This window comes from Bison bison, unplaced genomic scaffold, assembly GCF_000754665.1.
Source record: "Bison bison bison isolate TAMUID 2011002044 unplaced genomic scaffold, Bison_UMD1.0 scf7180017864263, whole genome shotgun sequence".
NCBI classification, from domain to species: Eukaryota; Metazoa; Chordata; class Mammalia; order Artiodactyla; family Bovidae; genus Bison; species Bison bison.
In genome coordinates, this window is record NW_011494835.1 from 3,983,834 (window position 1) to 3,994,198 (window position 10,365).

General features: G+C 35.9%; 1 protein-coding gene across 3 annotated transcripts in view; it reads left to right on the plus strand.

The window, feature by feature from the left end:
* Window positions 1-8,705, plus strand: part of SLC9B2 (solute carrier family 9, subfamily B (NHA2, cation proton antiporter 2), member 2) — a 60,230-nt gene extending 51,525 nt beyond the window's left edge. For all 3 annotated transcript variants that reach the window (XM_010848271.1, XM_010848270.1, XM_010848269.1), the window contains 3 exons: window positions 2,044-2,152; window positions 5,261-5,397; window positions 8,134-8,705. In XM_010848271.1, the coding sequence (XP_010846573.1) occupies window positions 2,044-2,152; window positions 5,261-5,397; window positions 8,134-8,352 (465 nt within the window). In that variant the 3' untranslated portion in view covers window positions 8,353-8,705. The remainder of the gene's footprint in view (window positions 1-2,043; window positions 2,153-5,260; window positions 5,398-8,133) is intronic.
* Window positions 8,706-10,365: the final 1,660 nt, after the last annotated feature.

A 10,365-nucleotide genomic window follows, 5' to 3' on the forward strand; every position in this document is an offset into this window, starting at 1 on the left:
GTGATTTTGGAGCCCAAAAAAATAAAGTCTGACACTGTTTCCACTGTTTCTCCATCTATTTCCCATGAAGTGATGGGACCGGATGCCATGATCTTCGTTTTCTGAATGTTGAGCTTTAAGCCAACTTTTTCACTCTCCTCTTTCACTTTCATCAAGAGACTCTTTAGTTCCTCTTCACTTTCTGCCATAAGGGTGGTGTCATCTGCATATCTGAGGTTATTGGTATTTCTCCCGGCAATCTTGATTCCAGCTTGTGCTTCTTCTAGTCCAGCGTTTCTCATGATGTACTCTGCATATAAGTTAAATAAGCAGGGTGACAATATACAGCCTTGACATACTCCTTTTCCTATTTGGAACCAGTCTGTTTTTCCACGTCCAGTTCTAACTGTTGCTTCCTGACTGCATATAGGTTTCTCAAGAGGCAGGTCAGGTGGTCTGGTATTCCCATCTCTTTCAGAATTTTCCACAGTTTGTTGTTATCCACACAGTCAAAGGCTTTGGCATAGTCAATAAAGCAGAAATAGATGTTTTTCTGGAACTCTCTTGCTTTTTCGATGATCCAGCAATTGTTGGCAATTTGATCTCTGGTTCCTCTGCCTTTTCTAAAACCAGCTTGAACATCAGGAAGTTCACAGTTCATGTATTGCTGAAGCCTGGCTTGAAGAATTTTGAGCATTACTTTACTAGCGTGTGAGATGAGTGCAATTGTGTAGTAGTTTGAGCATTCTTTAGCATTGCCTTTCTTTGGGATTAGAATGAAAACTGACCTTTTCCAGTCCTGTGGCCACTGCTGAGTTTTCCAAATTTGCTGGCATATTGAGTGCAGCACTTTCACAGCATCATCTTTCAGGATTTGAAAGAGCTCAACTGGAATTCCATCACCTCCACTAGCTTTTTTCGTAGTGATGCTTTCTAAGGCCCACTTGACTTCACATTCCAGGATGTCTGGCTCTAGGTCAGTGATCACACTATCCTGATTATCTTGGTCGTGAAGATCTTTTTTGTACAGTTCTTCTGTGTATTCTTGCCACCTTTTCTTAATATCTTCTGCTTCTGTTAGGTCCATACCATTTCTGTCCTTTATAGAGCCCATCTTTTTGAAATGTTCCCTTGGTATCTCTGATTTTCTTGAAGGGATCTCTAGTCTTTCCCATTCTGTTGTTTTCCTCTATTTCTTTGCATTGATCGCTGAGGAAGGCTTTCTTATCTCTTCTTGCTATTCTTTGGAACTCTGCATTCAGGTGTTTATATCTTTCCTTTTCTCCTTTGCTTTTAGCTTCTTTTCTTTTCACAGCATTTGTAAGGCCTCCCCAGACAGCCATTTTGCTTTTTTAAAATATGGTACCAGCTGGCAAAGGAGAACTATTTAAAGGGCCCAGCTCCATTTTCTGCAGAGAAACAAGGAATGGCAGATTAGGAGCTAAATAGCAATAAATTAATAACTGGCACAGCACTTTGTTATACCTGGATTGTGCTTTTGTGCATTATTTGAAATAACCATAAACATTTTTTATAAAGGTAAAATTGGAAACAAAGACCTATAAATAAAGAAATTATTGAATAATCTATGGTATTTCCATACCACAGATTACTGTGCAGCACTTATGAGGTGAGTATCTAGATATATGCACAAATATTAAGCCTTTAAATCATATTGTTAAGTAAAAATTAACAAAATTTTAAACTATTCAATGAAATGAGTATAATTAATATAATAATACTGATTATAAGATATGCACATACACAGATTGTGTATTCAGAAGCAGAAGTCCTAAGATTACTTTGTAAGATTCTATAATTCATTCTTATGTATAAACCAACACTAAAGCATCTCACATAATATCTTAATTGTATTAGAACTGTCTTTGTGCAATTTTTTGTTGCCTTTGAACTAACTGATTTATAGATAATACAGAGGTAAAGATTGTCACAGGTCAAACTGACTCAAATTTCAAATTAGTAAAGTTCTTAGAACTTCTGAATTCATATAATGAAAATCTGTGTGTGTGTGTGTGTGTGTGTGTGTGTGTGTGTTTCTTTTAGACAGATGTTGAAAAAGTTATAGCAGTTGCCTGGGACATCTTTCAGCCCCTTCTCTTTGGACTGATTGGAGCAGAGGTGTTAATTACAGCTCTCAGACCAGAAACTATAGGTAAGAATTTCAAAGTACTACTTTTGCTAAAATCAACTCTTTCTATCTATATTCAGTTGAAATATCCTTAGTAGGTATGTGTCCACTGATTCCTGTTATTGGAGTAGTTGGTTAGAAAATAATGTTTGTCAATCTAAGACAGTAAATTTTACACCTTTAATATTGTTCCTTGTAAAGAAAAGTGACACTGCTGACTACCATCAGTAAAATGCAGGTCTGTTTTCCCAAGGGTAAAAATGGTCATGTAGCCTTGCCCTGATCAAGAGCCAGAATCTTAAAGATAACTAGTGAGTCCTATAATATGTAATAATATGTACCCATAGAATAGAAATGTTTGTTCATTCATTCTTTTATTCATTCACACATTTGCTGTGGTGGTTAGTTGCTCAGTGGTGTCTGACTCTTGTAACTCTATGGACTATAGCCTGCCAGGCTCCTCTGTCTGTGGTGTTCTCCAGGCAAGAATACTAGAGTGGGTTGCCGTTTCCTTCTCCAGGGATTCCCTACGAAGGAATCGAAGCTGAGTCTCCTGCATTGCAGACAGATTCTTTACCAACTGAGCTACAAGGGAAGCCCACACATTTGCTAGCCATCATGTTAAAACTCTCTTAATTCATAGCACTTTATTTAAAAATTAATTTATGCACATATACTCATTATTTCCTCCTTTCCTTGCATCACATTGTTTTTCCATCCATGCAGGGGCTGCTGTTCCCTGCCACCTCTTTCTGAATCTCATGCATAGATTCTTCCCATTTTTTCATACATTTTCAAGTAGACTTGTCACAGTTTCCTCCTCTTTAGAAGTTAAATGGATTTTAATCTCTCTTATCTTGAAATAATATCATCCCTGATTCTGATTCATGCTATAGCATGGATGGACCTAGAGGACATTACACTAAATAAAATAAGCCAATCATAAAAAGACAAATACTGTATGATTTTATTTATATGAGTAAAATTCATAGAAATGTAGAGTAGAATGATGCCAGGGATCTTGGAAATGGGGAGATGGGAATTTGTTGTCTAATGGGTACACAGTTTCAGTTTTACAAGATGAAAACATTCTAGATATTTGTTGCACAAAAACATGAATGTTTAACTTGATGCTTACTGAACTGTAAGTTTTTAAATGATTAAGATGGTGATTTTTGTTAAGTATGTTTTATCACAATCAAAATTTAAATAAGTACACACATATATATTTATAAAGGATATGTGTACATATATATATGTATATACATCCTTTCTCCTTTCACTGCTCTCCTCACCTACCATTCTCTCTCTCTCTTCCTCTTTTCAAACTTTTCCAAAAGGGTACCTATATTCCACTTTTCCAAAAGGGTACCTATATTCCGCTTTTCCATTTCAGTTCTCTTTCTCTTCCTCAGTGCATTTAAGTCTAGCTTCTGCCCTAACACACAGCCAACCCTGCTCTTACCAGTGGATTTATGTTATTAAGTCCACTGAATACTTATGAGTCTTTGTTTTACTTGATCTCATATCAGCATTTGATGCTATTAACCTCTTTAAAACACTTTCACATTGAAGTTTGAAACTTTGTATTTTCTAGTGCCCTTTGAGTCTTTACAGTATATATGGCTTAATTGCTGCTCCTATGCTTCTCACTCTTTATCACTTTCCTGAGCTTATCTGCACAGTGACTTTGATTATAAACTATGTAATTCCAAAATCTTTATCTCTAAATTTGTATATCCAGTGCTTTCTTGGACATCACCACTTGTAAGCCCCACAAAACTCTAAACTCAATATGTCTCAATCTTCCTCATCATCTTCTCCCCAAACCTTCAATGTTCCCTCCTGGGAATGGTATTATCTCTTTTGTACCTTGTATTTCAGCAACAAATACCTTTGAAAATATACCAACCTGAGAGAATATCCTCCAACAAAAAGCTACAAAACTTTTATCTGTTAAAAAAAAAAAAAAAAAAAAAACTTTATTGCAGATTTACATTAGAGCTTCCTGCAATGTCTTTCCCTTTTACAAGCCTTTTCAACTTGAAAAAATTGTTCTCAATTTTCTGTTCCTTTTTGAACTTAATTGTTTTCAACTGTAAAATGAGCCTAATTACCCCACAGCTTGTAAGGATTTAGTAAAGTAGTGCACTTAAAGCTGACTGTGGAACCTGGCACAGAGTAAATACTCAACCAATGTTACTTTTTAAAATATTAACCCTGTTAGTTAGCTGTCACTTTAGCTGTGGCTTTCTCAGGTCCAGTAGCCTGCAATGGCCAAGTCACAATCCCTTATTTTGCACATCAGGATGAACTTAACTTTACCAGCAAAGAATTCTAAATGCTGATTGAATGAAGTAGCTATATATGACAACAAGGGCTAATAGGCTGTCAGTATACACACCAGTATGATGAAATAGATGTAGAGTGCTGATGTCTGTTCTGATTGGTCAGTGACCAGCCAGCTCTGTTCTGATTGGCTCATTGCATTCATAATGGCTCATAAATATTTTGAATATCACCTCTTCGTGTTCTGTAAAGACTTCTCAACCACTTTGTTAAAAACATTAATGTTTTCTTCTCCTATGCCCCCTTACCAGTATGTTTAAACTGTATTTGCCTTATAGTATATTAATTAGTTGTTTATGTTTCTGTCTTTGATGTTCATAGAAGCAGAGTCTGTGTATTTACATTTCTGTGTACTAGTACCTAGTTCAAATCCTGCCATGTATAGTTATTATTGTATAAATTCTTTTAAAATAAACACATGAAAGAAAGTGTTGTTCTTGCTATAAAGCATAAAATAACATTCAAATCTCCTTTGTAAAAATTTAAATATGTTTAATTTCTGTTATTATTTTAGGGGAATACTCTGGTTTCTCTTCAGGTCTAAATAAATCTTTCACATTTTACTAAAAAAATCAGGGGGAAATACCTTCTTTTAAACAAGTGGTCTGATTGATCCTTAATATTGATGTTTTAATAAATTATGCCTTGCCATTTTATTTTTTTAATTTTTTGAATGTGTTTAGGCTTCTGTTGAAAGAATTTTGAATCAGTAACCATGAGATTCAGGGTTTTTTTCTTCCCCTCAGTATTTCCTTATGTCTGAAAACTGAGTATTTCTTACAGGTCTTTGTGTTGCCACCCTGGGCATTGCAGTATTAATACGAATTTTGGTCACATATCTGATGGTGTGTTTTGCTGGTTTTAACATTAAGGAAAAGATATTTATTTCTTTTGCATGGCTTCCAAAGGCCACAGTCCAGGTAATGATGGATTTTAATTCCTATTTCTATATGATATCTTGAAATTTTTAATAAGAGAGCTTGTTCAAATTTGGTGAAAATAAGTATATGAAGTTTGATTTATGATAAGATTTTATACTGATTTACTCTTTAAAAGTTTTATTCTTGGTTTATTGATTCATTAAGTATGACAGCTCATTTAAATTTCTTTAGACCACCAGAGTACAACTAAAAATCCAATAAATCCCTATACTACTAGAAAGTAGTAGTACATAGCAGGAAGGAAGAGTTTGAAATTTTGTCAGTCAGAGCTCTCTAAATAACCCAGAGATAGTTATTCACTCTCTTCATTTCAATAAATAGCATAGCCCATCTTAGTATTGAAATGTATGTGACTATATGATTGATGATCAGTTATGCTTGACTACAGTCTTTATATATAATGGAGAAAGATTTATTGAGAAATAACTCAGAACATGCTTTATTTCCTCGATTATTAGTTGATATTTAAAATTTTCAAACCAGCTGAACCTCCTGACAAACAATCATATGACCCACAATTTGCGCACTCCAATGAACAAGGCACTAACCAATAGGTGCTTAGAAGGATTTGCCAGGTATTTGGTAGCATACCTGTAATTGCTAATTAAATTAGAACTGTACAGATCATCGTTTGTTGCAAATGTAACATATCCCTGACGGTATTGTATATTCTCCAACTAATTACAAGAAATGAGACTTACTTGTTTCATCCTTGATTATTTTGTGATTATTTAAGTGTATAAATTTCTTGTTTCATGAAACGAAAATCAGATGTTAATTTAGGAAGCTTTGAGAGATAGGTATGCTGCTCTGGAACAATATGTCAGATTTTGTGTGGCTGCAGGGTTAGGGCATTATTCCAGAGAAGTTTTTCTTTCAATTATACATTCATAGGCGTCTGAGACATAAACATAATGGCTAAGAATGCTATGAAGTTAATACAGTACGGTACATAGAGTAGTTTCTCCCTCTAACAGTAGTTTTTCCTTTTAACAGTGATAGGAGTTTAGAGAGTTTAGAGTAGTTTCTCCCTCTAAAAGTAGTTTCTCCTTTTAACTGTGTCTCCCGCCTCCACACTGCCTCTGGTAACTTTAGCATGTAGAAAAAAAATCACTCTAGTTGCTTTGGTATGAAAGATTTGTTTCTAAAGTTAAAATTTGAAGGATGGCACTTTCCCGCTCTGAAAACAAGTTTTAAACTAAGGAGAAATTATCCAGGATGTCTTGAATAACGCATGTTCTCAAACAATTATTGTATAGAATTTCCCTTTTTCTTCTTTTGCCACTGCACAAGAAACAAGACTTTCTCATATATTTTTTCCATGTTAGTGTTCTTTAAACTATTTTTGTCTATGACCCATAAGAAGTATACTTTAAATGACATCTCATTTAATGTATGTTAGTAAACATACAAACCCTCTCAACACACACACACATACACATTTACACATACAACAGAGAACTGAAAGGGAAATGTGTATTGTAATGTGTGCAGTTCTTGCTGAGCATTCATGAAATGTTGAATTAGTTCTGGCACAAGGTGATATACCATAGCAAAGAGCCCTCAAACGCAGGGACTAAATGAGAGACTTTTTATGTCTTTCTAACCAGCGGTCAAGAATGCCCATTCCAGAGCTGGCAAGGTAACTGCTGTTCTTGTGCCTTTCATCCATGAGTCCAGCTTTCACCATTTCCATCCAATGGCAAGGGGAAAATAGTAAGGTCCATTTCTTTTCAGGGAACAATTAAAAGAAGCATTTATCACTTTCGCTCACCTGTCAGTGGCCAAAACTTAGATATATAGCTACAACTATTTGCAAAGAAGACTGAAAAAAAGAAGTCTCATTTGAACAGCAATGTGACCAGCTAAAACTCAGCCACTTCTATTATAGAAGGGTAAAGGGGCATTCAGATATCGTGGGCAATTAGTAGTCTCTGCCGCTGTGTCTCATCCACACTGATATTTTCTCTTCTGTTGTGTTGTCCTGGAGATCAACATTGTTGTGTTCTGTGAAATAAGGGGATAACCAGGTTGATTAATGTATTTTTCCCTTGTGGCACTGATAATATTGCATTTTGTCTCTAAAAGATTTTTCATAATACCTCCCAATAGATAAATTTTAAATAAAACATTTCACCAATTCCTAAGGCAAAAAATTAATCAAATTCCTAATAAGATCAACTTCAAGTTTCAAAGGTGCCTACCACTTTCAAGTTTCTTAATGTTTAACAATTAGTTTAGGCTCTGAAGCGATATTCTTAAGTTTTTTCATTTAAAACTTCACTATCTTCCAATAAATATCACTGCATTTTTTCATCTTATCCTTTCTTAATTCCAAATTCCTAAAGATGAAAGAATGAGATGACCAGTAACTTTCATCTTTATTCAGGAGGAATTTAGTATATTCTTGTTATGGTTAATTAATATCCTAAGTCTGTATTTGCCTGGTGTTTTGAAATATATCTGCCTGATATTTTTGTAAGTTTGCCTTATTCAAATAGGTACATATGAATCATCCTTCTTTCCCTTGGCAAGGGCAGGGAGAGCTTTCAGATCATTAAAGTCAACTGCAGTACATTTTGAAAGAGGACTAAGAGAACTTTCATAATTGAGCAAAAGAATAAGACATTTGTTTTTGCAAATGATAATATAATTCACCTTTTTTCTATGTGCTTGTCTTATAATGCTTCCAACTTTACCTTTAACCTTTCTTAGGCTGCAATAGGATCTGTGGCTTTGGACACAGCAAGATCACATGGAGAGAAACAGTTAGAAGGATATGGAATGGATGTGTTGACAGTGGCATTTTTGTCCATCATCATCACAGCCCCAGTTGGAAGCCTACTTATTGGTTTGCTCGGCCCCAGACTTCTCCAGAAAGCTGAACAAAATAAAGATGAAGAAGATCAAGGAGAGACGTCTATACAAGTTTAGAGGTGAAAAGAGAGAATGCTGAATACAGCCCTCAGAAGCATGCTGTCAGTGCCTGCTTTTGTCAACTAGCAGAGACTAGTTTTATCCGGATGGATATTGACATATTTAGTGTTTAAGTGTAAATTAATAGAACCAGAGTGTGGCTTTTTTTAAAAAAAACAGCATTTTTAGCTATTACCGGGACGGTGGTAATGTTCTACGTCTGCAACCTGCTCCCTTCCTTATTTTTTTTTCTTCAAATAACTATTCATCATTATCTCTTAGCTTGTATAGGGACATGTATACTTTGGGCTTCCCTGGTGGCTCAGCGGTAAAGAATCTGCCTACAACACAGTAGATGTAGGAATCACAGATTTGATCCCTGGGTCGGGAAGATCCCCTGGAGGAGGACATGGCAAGCTACTCCAGTATTCTTCCCTGGGAAATCCCATGGACAGAGGAGCCTGGGGTTGCATGGACCAAAGTGACTGAGCACACGATACTTAAGTGTACTACCACAATTTAATTTCAGTGTCCTGCTTTGCTAGCCAACAGCTTGCTCTGACTTAGTGTTACCATCACAATTTCATAATTCATGGTCACCTAACCTTTCATGCCTTGAATTGTTTTGGGCCCTTTTTTCTTTTTGTTTTTAAATACCATAACACAATCCTTCATCCATTTCTACCTTCCTTCTTAATCTGCCTCTTTTCCATTTCTACCTCTCTTACTTGTCTTTCTATGAAGTAGTATTTCTGATTGTTCCCACCAAAAATTTTTTAAAGTACACAAAATATTTTAATTGGTTCTTTCTCTTGCACCTGTCCATGTGTCAAAGACTAAATCCTATCCCCATAGTTAGCTTCACAGAGCCCCCCATTTCAGTGGCTCATCTGAGTTTCCTTCTACCTAAGCAGTGTCCTGACCTAGCCCTTTGTTTTTTGTGACCCACATTTTCAGGCTCTTCCTGTTCTCTAGGTAAGAGATAGCTAATTTTTAAATCTATGTCAGCCTCATGAATACCATATTAATCAGGGTAAGATAAGCTGCTATAATGAAGAAATGAAAAATTAAATACTTAAATAGAAAAATTTATTTTCCTCTTACAAAACCAGTTGACAGGGTTACTCTGCTCATGAGGTTTATTCAGAGACCCATGTCCTTCCATCCTGAGACTCTGCTGTGCCCTAGCTTAGGACAAAAGTCCCCTTTCTAGTCTTCAGGAAGAAGGAAAAAAAAGGAAGCCCAAGACAAGCAATTTATTTTTAAGGAAGTCATGTGGCAGCAGATACATCTCTCCTCTTACATTCTGTTGGTGATAATCACACCCACCCAGCTGAAAAGTATTATCTCTCACTAAGCATTCACATTCCTGGGAAATGGAAAGACCAGATTTGAGAGCCAGAAGTACTATCGTGTTGGGTGTTACCATCACCTAGTAGCATATCCTTGCAGGTTAACAAGGACTATCTAAAGATGTAACTTTAACCAAAAGAATGACTTCCATGGCAAGAATTTCAGGAATTGTGACATGCCAGTAGAGAAGATAAGAAAGTCTTACCTCAGAAGTCTCATTTTATCCCACTTAATCAACTGACCATTTCTGCTTTTTTGTATCACTTGTTAAGTTCCTGTACTCTAGGTCAGCTCCTGCCTAGTTGTTAGAATAATCATGTTTAGATAATGTTGTCATTAGACTACCTAAGGTTCTGATTTAATAGAGACAAACATATGAACAATCTGTAAAAAGGGCTATAAGTACTCTGACAGAAGTGAGTATAGGGTACATTCACCCTTCAGACTACTCTTCCAACCCTTCCCATCATGACTTTCAAGCTGTTCGAGACCAGCTTAATTTTTATTAATCTAACATAATAGGAAGCCAGAGAGTTTTCATTTTTACGTCAGCCTGACTCTGGTTCCTCTATGGGACTGTATTCCCTTAGTGTTTATGTTCTCAACATGGACCAGACTAGTTTATACCAAAGTTCAGAGAGGTGAACTTCCTTGGCCAGATGCGCCTTGGTTGTAGCA